General features: G+C 39.6%; 1 protein-coding gene across 6 annotated transcripts in view; it reads right to left on the reverse strand.

Moving 5' to 3' along the window:
• Nucleotides 1–8,151: 8,151 nt before the first annotated feature.
• The window catches only part of OSBPL10 (oxysterol binding protein like 10), a 172,211-nt gene continuing 164,943 nt past the window's right edge, over nt 8,152–15,419 (reverse strand). For 3 of the 6 annotated variants that reach the window (XM_039525647.1, XM_039525650.1, XM_039525648.1), the window contains exons 11-12: nt 13,007–13,160; nt 8,616–8,745 (exon numbers count right to left, since the gene is read on the reverse strand). In XM_039525647.1, the coding sequence (XP_039381581.1) occupies nt 8,683–8,745; nt 13,007–13,160 (217 nt within the window). In that variant the 3' untranslated portion in view covers nt 8,616–8,682. Of the gene's footprint in view, nt 8,271–8,608; nt 8,746–13,006; nt 13,161–15,419 lie in introns of those variants that run through there. The other 3 variants (XM_039525645.1, XM_039525644.1, XM_039525646.1) reach the window with 3 other exon arrangements.

Here is a 15,419-nt window from a genome sequence, read left to right on the forward strand (position 1 = left end):
TAAGGTGTCCTGTCATTTTTGCTCTTAAAATGAACTTGAAAAATTGTTGCTCTTCTACTAGCATGAATTCTTTGGCCCACTAGAGGAGATTAAAATGTAGGATTATTACAATTTGATCAAGCTATAAACATGTCTAAGAGACACTTCCACTAATTTAATCCCTTCAGTGAAGGTATAATTCTACATTTGAGATCATGTTATAGTCCGTGTCTGCACTGAGTTCACCACAGGATTAAGAAGAAAAAAATTGCCCATTATGAAACATATGTTACTTCATATGAAAATTCTCTACTTCATCATTTTTGCCTCAATCACTAAACTTGCAAAACAACATTAAGCTTGGGCCTGCTTTAACAATGCTCTAAAGCCTTTGTTCTCAAATTCTGTGTTCTTCCAAAAAATAGTTAAGTAACCTTACTTGGTCATAAAGACTACTCCACTTCCCAAAGTGCAAAGTTGTTGGCCTTTGTGGGAGGATTGTCAGAGCTGCTATTACTGCTTCAGTGAAGCCACAGTAATTCCTAGTAATTTAACCATGTTCCTTTCCACGTTAAGTCTATTCCTAGAAAGTTCACAAAATTGTAGAACCCTCTGTGAATTGCTATTCACAGAGGGTTCAGGGAGCAGCTACTATCTTTCCCCACACATGCATGTTGTCTTCAGGGAGCAGCTACTATCTTTCCCCACGCATGTTGTCATTAAGTCCCACATGCATATTTTTAAGAGACATATAGTTTGAGCTTTACAGTTTGCCATCTGAAGAAAGAAAGGCAATCTTGTTTAGGCACAGAACCAGGATATTCAAGTTCAGTGCCTTAATCTGATAGACTTCCTGTACAACTTTAAGCAAGTCCCAGAGTCTGCTCAGTTTCTTATCCTTGTACTGCAATTAGATTGAAGATTAATGAGATGTTCAGCTACTATGGTGATTGTTATAGAAAAATTTATAAATACATTAAGGAATCTATGCTAAGCACCAGCAGCAGGTGAGGAAGTGAGCCAGCTCCATGGGAAAATTACTTACCTGTAATTCTACTTACTTTAAAATACTATGTCAGAATTTTTTATTTTCACTTCCTAGCACTGAAAAAGAACAACAGGCTTGCTTATTAAGGAATGTGTACCGTTGAAGGAAGTGATAGCGTAGCTGAAAACAAACCATGTCAGCTACCAGCATTTCCATACCACCATGTTGCATATAAATATACTACCTTCTACTCACTCCTTTGAATTGCACCTATTGTGCTGGGGGCTAATTCAAAATGTATGATTAATCACGTCCAAAACTCTGAGGGATGGTAGGTAAAAACTTATCTGCAGAATTACAGGATTTCTGAAAACACCACTCAGCACATGTGATGGGGCAACTAGGGAACAGGATGGGTAAAATACTTCATCTGCCTCCACTAGGGAGGTTCTTGCCAGCTACTAGTGTAATAGTGGAGTGATTAAACAAACATTTAAAAATCAGTTTGATTTCTTACACTTGCTGAATAACATACTTCAGCTGCTGGTTCTGTGGTTGACCACAGAGTGTGGAGAGGTGTTCTGTTTGTCAGTCATTGACATGAAAGTCTGCCATCCTCTATGTGGAACCTAAAAGTCTGCCAGCAGGCAAATCTACAACTGTCCACCCTTGAGGCAGCAGAACTCACCACTGTGGCATGCACCAGCAGTACAGGGCATCTGAATCTAATGGCAGACCAGTATGCACTAGCTTAAGCTCCTGCTATGTATGTTGCAGAGGTAAATTTCCCAGGGTCAAGCCTTTCAAAGCTCCACCTGGCTATTGCGTCACAGATTACCAAGCCTTCAAGGATGGCAGTCCCCGTGGTGAAAATCCAAAGGGGGATTCTAAATGAATCCCAACATCATAGGTCAAGAGGCCGGGGCACAGTATCATAATTGCAGCAGGTCACTCCTTGAGCAGAGCCACCTCTATAACAAAGGCATCATGGGAAGACTGGGCAAGAGGTAGCTGTTACCTGTAGTTAAATGTGTTCTACCCCCTTCAAGACTAGCTAGCTGTGCCCCACCTGTCAGTCGCTGGTCCAAAACCACCACCTTGGGCACAGGTTCTTGGCTCACATACCTTAGGTATGGCTCATAGATAAAAATCTTGCCCAGTTTCAGCTCAATCAGCTTTCTTGGAAATCTGCCAAAACTGGAAAGGCTCTTCCCCTGTAAGTTTTTGCTGTCTTAATGCACTTCCATAACAAACATGCATTTGGAATCAGATGAATCCTTTGGCCCATTTGAGTCCAAGTATTATCCACCACCAGTTGGCCTGTTCCTACCCAAACAGCTGGAATTGGGAAGAGGGCTTGGAGAACTGATATTTCCTCAGTGCACTGAAGCTGCTTCAATGGCCATTTCCTGCATTAGGAGTGCTGTTCTCAGGACAGAGCTGCATCAGTAGAACCCCAAGACACGGCTTGTCTTGATGTACTCAGGCTTATTTGTGGAGGTTTTACCTTTTGGAAGCATTCTGCTTGGTTTCAAGCTCAACTTACAGGAACCTAGAATCGGGTGCCTCAAGGACAGTGCTCTCCCATCTTTCTTCAGTGCATAGTGTGACATCCACAAGCAGTTTTGGGGCTCCCTACCTAACACAGTGAATGCAAAGGTAAAAGCAATTAATAGCATCTATCTGTTCAAAGTTCTGCCATACTGTAACATGGTTTAAAGATAAGGGGCCTGCTTTCCTATTTCAAATGTGTCTGAAGAAGAGAGTATTTAAAAAGCATGAAACTTTTTTCCTGCACTTAGACGACATGCTTAAAAGATCTGAAAATTACAAGGCACAGAAACGTCTTAACTCAGTCACCAGTACACCAAGAAAAGAGAGAGCAACCTCAGGAGCAATGAAGCACAAAAACTGAGGCAATAACTAAAACACACAAATATACCTAGCAAGTACCAGAAATCTGAGGCATGTAAGTGCTAAGAATAAGTAAGCACACCACATGCCAGAACAAGCAAAGCCACACTGGTGGGCCACAAAGCAACAGAGTATTTGCCAAGAAATCTATCCAGGAAACTGTGAGAGACTAACTGGACTGCAGGGATTTCAAAGAATACACTTTGAATACACACTGAACAGGGATGTCTTTTGCTGAACATAGTCAAGCAGGACTGCGTGGCTGCAGAATTCCTGTGCTTCCCATGGGTGCAGTTTTAGGGCAGGGATTGCCCCTCCAAACAGGTGGTGAGGCATTGGGGGGGCACACAGGGTTACATGCCACTGCCCCGCTGAAGAAGGCTGCATGTCTAACCACCACCTCCTGGGTCCTAGTGCCAGTTGTGCTCCCTTTCTGTGTGGTGGGAGCCTTCCTGTTTTCTGTGCAATGGAGTGGTAGGGGAAATGTGGGACAGAGAGGAGGAGGATGGAGAAGACAAGGGGATAAGGGAAGCAGGAGCCTGGCATGGGTTGTCCCCCATTAAGCATAGAATCATAGAATATCAGGGTTGGAAGGGACCTCAGGAGGTCATCTAGTCCAACCCCGTGCTCAAAGCAGGATCAATCCCCAGACCCCTAAATGGCCCCTTCAAGGATTGAACTCACAACCCCGGGTTTAGCAGGCCAATGCTCAAACCACTGAGCTATCCCTCCCCCCAGCAGGGTCATTGAACCCTTGCCCTGACAAGTCCCACACCTGGATCCCTTTAACAAGCCTCCCACATCCAGACCCCCATCCCACTTATCCCCAACCAGCTGCACCTGGACCACCGCCCCATCAAGCCCCACTCCCCCAGCACTCAACCCCCCCACCGGGCCTCAACCACTACCTGAATCCCCTGCAGAGTCCCATTACCTCTGCACCTGGAACTACCACTGAGCCCCTGTGCATCCAGATGTCCCACTGAGCCACCTACACCCAGATTGTCCCACACTTGGATCCTGCTGGGCTGAGCCTGCCTGCTCACACCTGGTGCACCTGGAGCAGAGGGGCAGGCCCAGCCCTTGCACTATGTCAGGGGCAGCCTTACTGCCCAGTCCCTGTACTGGTGGAGGTTTCAGGGTGATCTCCCACCTCAATGCAGCCAGTGGCCTGTGCTCCCCACTGCCATGCTGGAGCCACATTTATTTGACAAATAAAATTTGCTTAATTTTAAAATATTAGGTGCAGGATTTTTAATTTTTTGGCACAGAATTCCCTCAGGAGTAAAGTCATCAGAACATAAGTTAAATAGATCTTCCCACCAGATTTCTCCAGCTCATCTATGTCACTCCTGCTTGACCCTGTTCATCCTACATAGACTTGAGTGAATAAAGACTGTGATAGCGTCAGTGCCACCAAATGAGGTCTGAGCTTTGCCAGACTTTGTCTAAGAACAGGGCTCAAAACTAGATCTGTAGAACAAAAGCTCCAAGGAAAATCTATATCAGAACCAAGCTTCTTCTGTCTGCCTAAGGCATGTCCATCTTCAAAACCACAGAAATGAAGCCATGTGCTGAAAAGGGCAGCCGGCTGTGCAATATGTGCTGTTGAGTCATCTTTGCAGCCCATTTCTTTTTCTGGTTCTCAGGACAAGGTTGTGGTGTGTGGATTTTCAACAGTGGAAGAATATTTCAAATCTAAACTGTTCAGTGAAACTGAAAAAAAATTCATATTAGATTGTGTAAACTCTTCTTTCTCCTCTCCCCTCACATTTTTAATCATACAAAATTTGAGGGACTCTATATGGTTTAGACCCAAACTTTAAGTGTTGAATTCAAAATTTAAAATCCCATTATCCAGAGCTGCTGTTTGAATGTTATCTATAGGAACTCATCAAGTTTCATGGGAGGAACAGGGATCAATCATGGCAAGGCTTTTTTACAGAAAGATACACTTAGTAATACACCACTACCTCAATATAATGCCACCCAATATAACACAAATTTAGATATAATTCAGTAAAGCAGTGCTCCAGGTGGGCGGGGCTGAGCACTCCGGTGGATCAAAGCAAGTTCAATATAACACGGTTTCACCTATAACGCGGTAAGATTTTTTGGCTCCCAAGGACAGCGTTATATAGAGGTAGAGGTGTATAACGAATGAAAGTGATACACCTTGATAATATCCTTTCTAAGGGTCTCCCAGTTGATCAAAGGCATGTTACCACCCCAAAATTAATTAAGACTAATTGTTGTAGCCATTGCAAGAATCATCACCAGGGCTTCTCTGCAGAGGTCACACCTCATCCTTACCTGCAGTTGGATGGTGCTGCGCCGGCCACTAGCTGCCACCTCTTCCCCCACATCTAGCAAGCTAGTTTAAAATTAATTTAAAACAGAATGTTCCCTGTTTATCATGCATTCTCAGCAGAAAAACAAGATTTCAGTGGAAGCAGATCCCATATGCAACTGAATGTGGTAAAGAAATATTGTACATCTACAGACCTTTGAGCAAATGGTGCTATTTTAATTAATATTTCAATGGAAAGCGACAGCATCCAAACCACTAACTGAAAGAATCATTTATTGACAGTGATGTCAGTTTATGTAATTTTAATTCACATAAATTGTGAAAGGAAGGCTAATCAGAAGTGACTGCCAGAGTATTTTAAAATTTTAACGATAAACTTACATTTTTTGGCTGAACAGTTCTACTTTAAGGAAGAAAAGATTGCATAGGTTCTACATGTGTGCATAAAAAGGTAGATCTGAAATACGCTGAGTCACATTACATTTCAAAGTGTACACCGGCTACCCAAAAATTATTCACTTGCAGGTGCAAGACAGACATTGGAATAACCTACAGAATAAGGCTGGTTACTGCTTAATATTCAAAATCTTGTCTTATTATGTAATACATAGAATATATATTTTATTAATCAGAAAAAATAAAGTGAAGACACTTCTTGAATTTATTTTTGAAATCTATTTTTGATTCAGATATTTCAAACATGAGCACTGTGCTTGCCTCATGGGATTTATTTTGGAAAGCAGACAGTGGTAACGGCATCCGGGGGTTCTTCACAGTATTAAAAAACAATCAAAAGTTTTATTGGAGCATAAATGGAATGGTCTCACTATGCGGTAACAAATAACCATGCAGAGAAGAAACCCTTAATAAATTAGAAGTCCAAAATTAGTTAAAATTCACCTTAAAATAAGAGCTACAGCATCGTTGTAGCATTGATAGTCACACTGTGAAAAAGGAAAGGTCCAGTCCTGCACTTCTAACAAATGTTTGAGGTCTCTAATTCCTCTTTGCAATCAATGCATGGCCAAGTTCTTTGGTGTTAGAAAACTAAAGCTACAGTTTTGAGGGCGTACTCCAATTATGATCTGTTTGATTCTGCATTTAAGACTGTTCTTCATAATGCAATCTACATAACAACTTGTTAATGTTTCCAGTTACTTACCAGACTAACCTCTTTAAAACAAGAGTGGCCCCAAGCAATATAAATGAGTTCCTGCAGACCACAAAGTATATGAATTCTTCTGAAGTTACCTGTAAGTTCATCTCTTATCACAGGGGCATCATTTTGACATAATTACAGAAAAGCATCCACTATACCTAAAAATAAAGCTTTCCTTACAAACAATACTTCTGTACATTAAAACTGATCCTGTACAGTCCATATTTCTTTAAAATGGGTTTTAAAACATTTAAGAAAAAAACCTAGATTTTTATGTGCAGAGAAAAGTATGTACAGGCAGATACAATGTGGCTTTAAGAGATGAAGGACACTACAAGCTATTTAATAGAGATCTAAAACTCATTAAGTTGAAAGATCTATTGAAGGCCAATTCCATGTTGACAATGAATGGTGCATTCAATTACATATACACCTGAGTGCTGTATAATTCCTGACTTATCCAAGTAACCTTAATATCTACTAAAAATAACTAACATAAAATGCAGACACATATGAACAGATGAGCAATGCATCAACCTAAATATATTTGTCTAGTATCTACAAGCAGCTGTATTAAGAAAGCAGACAAAAGGCACAAAATTAGCCAGTACTACTGAAAGTTAGGCATTCATGCTACTATTCATTAGAAATATAGTGGTGTTTATAAGGGTCACCATAAGAGTAAATTAAGCACTGAGCAGAAGTCAGTTTACTACATTTTTGTCCATTACTGTACTCTCTTGAAAATCGATACATCTCACTTTAACTGAAATGCAGCTACGCGTTAATACACTGTATATTTTTAGAAGTTCACTTTCTTCACCTCTCAGTGGTTTACGTACAAAGTAAAATCAAGCTATAAATTTTTAGATTGCAAAACAAATCACTGCCCCCAGTATTATTTTTTACTTTACTAAAGCCCTTATTTCACCATGAAGTAGTAAGTTAGCAAATAATGCCTGGTGTAAAAGTAGCATTTTCTGAGAAAATGTCACAAAGCAATCAGCTGGGACTAAAAAAAAAGAACCAAAAATACAGAACTGCTCAAAGCTATAACACAAGACTGATGGGCTGTAAAGCAAGTTCACCCAATGACATCGGCATTTCCTAGCATAACCACTGCCAGTGGTGTTTCACAGAGAGATCCCCTTTCCCACGGTCAAGGGGCTGACAAATGGCCTTGCAAAATATTAAGCATCTCTTTGGAATACAAACAGAAAAAAAGGAGAACAATGGATTAGTACAAACAATGTTCTTGCAATGGTATTGCTACTTTTTATAAGATGGCAAAAAATGCATGCTTATAAGTGAGTCACAAGGACAGAAAACATGCTCTTAAACCAATATCCCAAATGTATCTTGCTTAGGTCACTCGAAGTGAGCCATTTAACCACCATTCAGACTCTGAATGACTGCCAATGACAAGTCACATTTTATAAGTGCAAAACATTTTTGGCAAAGTGAAAAATACAAAACCTCAAATTGTACTAATAAAAAAGTATTCTTAATTGCCAACACAGGGCCTGATCCCATAAGCAGACAACACACGGAACTCTCATTGACTTCAATGGAAGTTTTGTGCACATAATGTTTAAAGGATCAGGACCTTAATCACTGTTAGTGTGTGTATAACATGTTTACATATATATATCAAATCAATACACAGTATGTGTGTGCATGTATATATACACACACAAAATGGCTGTTGAATAAACTTGAGCTTGTATCTGTTTTCAGATTCATCAATCACAGTATATAGCTCCTTATTTGTATCTTGTAACAAAACTATTCAATGACACCTGAAGGTTATATACTGCATCGGTTTAATGCCTCTAAGATGGGTTTGTTATGAGACAACAGTGTGCTCTGTCTTGTCAATGGGACTTCCAGAGGGGATTGAAGTATATCCAACCATCACCCTGTAAGAAAATTAGGGAGATTTTACAAATGAACCTTTCAATTTTTACAAAGATATACAACACACTACTAAAATAGATTCAATAGAAGCTAAAGGAATATTGTCAAGATATGGCTGTCTGAAAATCCTGTACCTACTACAATTACAAACAACACGTAAGACTTCTAAAACTAAATGGTATTAGTGAAAGCCTTTTACACTTTACTTTGTACAACAGACAGCACTGCATGTGTAGACTGAGTTTCATCTGTGTTGAAAAAGTCCTTATAATATCAGCAGCGGAAGATGAAAAACCTTAAAAATTTCTTGACAAGGATGTTTTAGAAAAATTCTAAGTTGTGCTAGCTCAGTGGTGCTCTTATCAAAAACTGGAATTTTTTTAGTTTTTCTATTTTTTAAAATCTTGACAGTGCCTATTTAAATATGAAGTTGTTTTGAAGACCAGTATTTTCTTTGCCTTTTATCATATTCTGCATCTGCAAAAAGCAAGAGAATATTTTTATCTCATTTCCATTCCATACAAAGAATTAATCAACGGTGCCAGGAGTATTACTAGACATGGTTCAAAAATATCTTGCTCAAACTTTCACAAAAATCGTAAAAGGGCCTGACTATATTAGATCATATCCTACCCTCAATCTGTAGAACAACTCCCACCACTGTTAATGGGGGCTGTAAATGGGAACTACAAGAATAAGGGTTACCACCATTTAGTCTATAGTGTCAAACATTTCAATACACAATTGTTTGTAAAATGCTAGAGATCGGGATTTCATTATCCATACCCTTCTGGGTGTAGTTTCCTAACACTTAAAGCCTGTGGATCCAACTATTTAAAAAAAAAAACACTGAAGTAGTTTAGATGCATATTTTAAATTTTGTCAACGACTAAAGCTACTGATGGACCTATCCTCCATTAATGTATCTACTTTTTTAAAATCCAGTTATACTGTTGACCTTCAGAACATCCCCTGGCAATGAGTTCCACAAGTTGCCTGTGCGTTGTGTGAAGAAGTACTTCATTATGTTTGTTTTAAACCTGCTGCCCATTAATTTCATTCGGTGACCCCTGGTTCTTGTGTTACATGAAGGAGTAAAGAATACTTCTTTATTCACTTTCACCACACCATTCTTGATTATACAGACCTCTATCATACTCCCCCTTGTCTTTTTGCTAAACTGAACAGTCTTTTTAATCTCTTTTCATATGCAAGCTGTTCCATACCCCTAATAATAATAAAGCTCACCTTAACTGATCACTCTCGTTAGAGTGTATATGGTAACACCCATTGTTGTGTGTGTGTGTGTGTGTGTGTGTGTGTGTCTTCCTACTGTATTTTCCAGTGCATGCTTCCGATGAAGTGGCTGTAGCCCACAAAAGCTTATGCTCAGATAAATTTGTTAGTCTCTACGGTGCCATAAATACTCCTGTTCTTTTTCCTAATAATTTTTGTTGCCCTTCTCTGTACTTTTTCCAAATCTAAATTATCTTTTCTGAGATGGGGCGACCAGAACTGCATGCAGTATTCAATATGTGGGCATACCAGGGATTTATAAGTGGCATGATATTTGCTGTCTTATTTTCTATCACTTTCCTAATGGTTCCTAACAGTGTCAGCTTTTTTGACTGCCACTGCACACTGAGTAGATGTTTTCAGAAAATTATCCCCAATGACACCAATATCTCTTTCTGTAGTGGTAACAGCTAATCTAGACCCCACCATTTTGTATGTATAGTTGGGATTATGTTTTCCAATGGGCATTACTTTGCATTTATCAACACCGAATTTCATCTCAAATTTCATTTTGTTGCCCAGTCACCAGTTTTGTGAGATCCCTTTGTAATCCTTCGCAGTCAGCTTTGTGTATCATCTGCAAACTTTACCACCTGACTGTTTATCCCATTTTCCAGATCATTTATGAAGATGCTGAACAGCACTGGTCCCAGTACAGATCCTTGAGGGACCCCACAATTTACCTCTCTCTATTGTGAAAACTGACAATTTATTCCTATCCTTTGTTTCCTAACTTTTAACCAGTTACTGATCCATGAGAGGATCTTCCCTCTTATCCCATGACTGCTTACTTTGCTTAAGAGCCTTTGGAGAGGGATCTTGTCAAAGACTTTCTTTGACACCACAAAGAATTCTAATAGATTGGTGAGGCATGATTTCATTTTACAAAAGCCCTGCTGACTCTTCCCCAACTTATGTTCATGTATGTAAATAATCATTCTGTTCTTTACTATAATTTCAACCAATTTGTCTGGTACTGAAGTTAGGCTTACTGGCCTGTTATTGCTAGAATCATCTCTGGAGCCGTTTTAAAAAAAATCAGATTTATAAATTAACTATCGGCCAATCATCTGGTACAGAGGCTGATTTAAGTGATAGGTTATATATCACTGTAAGTAATTGTGCAATTTCATATTTGAGTTCCTTCAGAACTCTTGGGTGAATACTATCTGGTCTTGGTGATTTATTACTGTTTAATTTAATCCATTTGTTCCAAAACCTCTTCTATTGACACCTCAATCTGGGGGCAGTTCCTTAGATTTGTCACCTAGAAAGAATGGCTCAGGTTTGGGAATCTCCCCGCACCCTACATCCTCTCCAGTGAAAACCAATGCAAATAATTCATTTAGCTTCTCTACAATGACCTTATCTTCCTTGAATGCTCCTTTAGCACTTCACTCGTCCAGTGGCCCCACTGATTGTTTGGGAGGCTTCCTGCTTCTGATGTACATTAAAAAAAAATGTTGCTGTTTGTTTGTATGACTTTTATTAGTTGCTCTTCAAATTCTTTTCTGACCTGCTCAATTATACTCGACTTGCCAGAGTTTATGTTCCTGTCTATTTTTCTCAGTAGGATTTGACCTCCAATTTTTAAAGCATGTCTTTTTGTCTCAAAACTGCCTCTTTCACTCTGTTTAGCCATGGTGGCATTTGAAGGGGGGGGCGCCTCTGACTAGTTTTTTTTTCTTTATTTGGGGGACAGGGTCGGTCATCCATCTGCTGTCCAGAGTAGGAATCCCAAGAAGTGTGCTGCTTGCCTAGAGCTAGAATTGCCACTGAGACTCATCAAGGCCTCGCACTGCTACCCCTTCCTACTTATCCATGTGGGCACCAACGATACTGCCTAGAATGACCTTGAGTGTATTCCTACAGACTACATGGCTCTGGGGAGAAGGATAAAAGACTTAGGGGCACAAGTGGTGTTCTCATCCATTCTCCCTGTTGAATGAAAACACCTGGGTAGAGACTGTGTGGCTACTCAGGTGGTGTTGGCGAAAAGGCTTTGGCTTCTTCGACAATGAGCTGATGTTCCAGGAAAGAGGATTACTGTGCTGAGATGGCTCCATTACCAACTACTGGGAAGAGCATCTCAGGACATCATCTGGCTAACCTGAGCTTTAATCTAGGTCCTAGTTACCATAGACCCTTCCGTAAAGGGGAAGGGATGCAGACTAGGATAAGTAAAGAACATGTCAAATCTTTTAACCAGCTTGAATGAATTCAAATCAGCGGGGCCAGATGCTATTCACCGCAGGTTACTGAAGAAATTAGCTGAAGAAATCTCGGAGCCACTGGCAATAATATTTACAAACTCATATGTGACAGGAGAGGTCCCAGAAGACAGGAGAAGTGCCCATCTCTAAAAAGGGGGGAAAAGGAGGAGATGGGGAACTATAGACCTGACTTCAATACCTGGGAAGCTACTAGAACAATGTATAAAACATTCAGTTTGAAAATACCTGGAGGATGAAGGGGGTAATCGCTAGCAGCCAACATGGATTTATCAAGAAGAAATCATGCCAAACCAGTTTGATTTCCTTCTTTGACAGGGTAACTGATTTGGTGGATAGGGGGAATGTGGTGGACTTCAGCAAGGCTTCTGACATAGTCCCACATGACATTCTGATAAGTAAGCTGGAGAAATGTGGACTTGACAGAACTACCATTAAGTGGAAACATAATTGGTTAAACCACCACAAACAAAAAGTAGCTATTAATGGAATGATGTCAGATTGGAGGAAGGTCTCACTGATCACCATATTTGGGATTGGGAAGGAATTTTCCCCTGGGTCAGATTGGCAGAGAGCCTGGGTTTTTTATTTGTTTTTTTGGGGGTTGTTTTTTTTTTGGCCTTCCTCTGCAGCATGGGGCATGAGTCACTTGCAGGTTTAAACTAGGGTAAATGGTGGATTCTCGGTAACTTGAAGTCTTTGAAGACTTCAGTAATTCAGCCAGCTGTTAGGGGTCTATCATAGGAATGGGAGGGGTGAGGTTCTGTGGCATGCAATGTGCTGCAGGTCAGACAAGATAATCATGATGGTCCCTTCTGACCTTAAAGTCCATGAGCCATTGCTGAGCATCAAGCTATTTTTTTTTAAATGGCCAAAAATATGGATTTAGATGTCTAATCATAGAGACCAAATTTATAAAAATTCAGGCATAAATACATTTAACCGAAGGCAGGTAAAAGCTTAAAAAGGAGAACAAGGTTTACAAAATCTAAAATAAATGTCTGATGATTGTTTTTTAGGAGTCAAAGTTTGGAAGGATCAGAGAGATTTAGTCACAATCACAATGATACAAATCAAAATCTGATTTTAATTGTTTGCGCGCACGCACGCGCACACACACACACACACACACACTCCTCACTGTACTGTGGAACTCCACTACATTCCTATCTTAAAGCAACAAAGAAATGCTTTGGTGTGATTCACATTACCTCCTTGGTAAAATATTTTGGTTTCCAGGGTGTATTAATAGCCACACGTTGCCTCTCCTCTGCTCGCTGCCTTTCCTCAAGGCGGTGCTTGTGCTCCGTTGCTGCATCGATATTGCCTTCTTTCAGGGAGTTGGTGACATGTTGCCAAAGATGCCTGAGTGATTGATCACAGATCAGCACAGACAAAATAGAATGAGAACTCCTCAGCAACAGTAAAATGCCTTGTAAAGAGGAATATACAGTTGCAGGATAAACTTGCCAGTTCTTTTTCATATAATGATGGTGTGTTCATCACATCAGACGTCAAAAATTATAACATTCCAAAACCAGTCAGAGAACACTTCAACCTCCCTGGTCACTCAATTACAGACCTCAAAGTTGCAATACTCCAACAAAAAAAACTTCAGAAACAGACTCCAACGAGAAACTGCAGAATTGGAATTAATTTGCAAACTGGACACCATTAAATTAGGCTTGAATAAAGACTGGGAGTGGATGGGTCATTACAAAAAGTAAAACCTATTTCCCCCTGCTATTTTTCCCCTACTGTTACTCACCTCTTCTTGTCAACTGTTGGAAATGGGCCATCCTGATTATCACTACAAAAGTTTTATTTTCCTCTTGCTGATAATTGCTCACCTTAATTGATTACTCTCATTACAGTTAGTATGGCAACAGCCATTTCTTCGTGTTCTCTCTGTGTGTGTGTGTGTGTGTGTGTGTGTGTGTGTGTGTGTGTGTGTGTGTGTGTGTGTGTGTGTGTGTGTGTGTGTGTGTGTGTGTGTGTGTGTGTGTGTGTATATCTCTTCCTACTGTATTTTCCACTGCATGCATCCGATGAAGTGTGTTTTAGCACGTGAAAGCTTATGCTCAAATACATTTGTTAGTCTCTAAGGTGCCACAAGTACTCCTCGTTCTTTTTGTTCATTATCTGGCACTCTGTACCATCTCAAACAGATTTTGAACTATCACTTTTTTAATCCTTTTCACTGTATTTTACAGGATACTGTTAACTACTTTTACTGCAGTCATGGTTAACATGTCTATTGTTTATAATATTTTAAAGCTCAAAAATACATGCATAATCCCCCTATTTAGCAAGTGTGAATTCTCTCACCCCATCGTATTAAACTATGGATCTGATTTTCAAATGTGTTCAGCCCTCAATATCTGGCTACTTAATTTAGGTGCCTGACTGGGAGCTGTTGGGGTGCTCAGCTCTTGAAACCTTAGACCCTACATCTTCAAATCAACATGACGATTTTTGATAACTGCTTTGTGTCCAGACCTGTGTGTAGCTCATTAATGAAGAGATCATGCAGAGTTTGACCTGTGCGCTAGTTAGCAGAGGAAGCTCACCACAGTCCTTTTGCATGTTACTTTAAAAAGCTTCTACTTCTGAACTTCAAAGTAGTGTATTAAAATAACTTAGGAAGATAAGATGTCAAGGACAGTCCCTACCAGGTTACAATAATGTTCAGTTTAGAACCAAATTTGGTCCTTATCAGTTTGACAGTGTCTGCCCTGCACAGAACCCAATTTCAGAGTGCAAATAGTAATGTTGTGCAACATGTAGCAATATGGACCAAAAGCTGTCAGAACACTTAAGTTCTTCTGCTTCAGAGCATAACTTTTTTGTAATGTGTAATTTTCAGTGGTGTTTAAGTAAATCTTTATTTAAAATTTATTAAATTGTGAGTATTCAGACAGGGACTAAGTATTTACAGTCCATCTGCTAGTGTCAAAAATAAAACAGATACACAATGGAACTGCTGACTTCCTCATTCACACACATTTTTTTCTGGCTGGGATACAGCAAAAAAAAATGCATTTATGAGAGAGGGAGCATGTCTATTAGCGAGAACATTTCATCTGACCAAGAGCACCCATTTGTAAAATGGATAGAATATATTCATTCACTACAAGCTGAAGCTTCATTCATTCATGCTCTTTAAGACTCTCTCAAATGGCAATTAACAGGTGTGACATTACAATTCAATAAAATATTGGTCTTCTAGTGACAAATACATAGACAAATATTTGCAGTAAATTCTAACACAAGTTCTCTGATATAGTGTGTCAAAAAGTCAGGTAAAGGGTGTGGATGCATGACAATTTTTAAAAGTATTTTTATGTTGTGTATAGTCAATAGTTATATAGCTGTGAGAAATAGACATGAAATTGAATATGTAGAAATGACAATTCAGCAACTACTCTCAATAAAGCACACATAGAAACTGCATTGATTACCTTTCATTTTTAAACTTTACGAAATTTGCACTAGCATTTTTTCCATTTAATAACTGAACAGCAGTTATATTGCAGTTTATGTATCAAAAGAAGCTCTGAAAAATCTGTGTATGCAGCTTTCCCTACTCTCTGCCTATAAGAATTCATACTACCCAAAACAAGA

The sequence above is a fragment of the Mauremys reevesii genome, linkage group 2 (genome assembly GCF_016161935.1).
Source record: "Mauremys reevesii isolate NIE-2019 linkage group 2, ASM1616193v1, whole genome shotgun sequence".
In the NCBI taxonomy this organism is placed as follows: domain Eukaryota; kingdom Metazoa; phylum Chordata; order Testudines; family Geoemydidae; genus Mauremys; species Mauremys reevesii.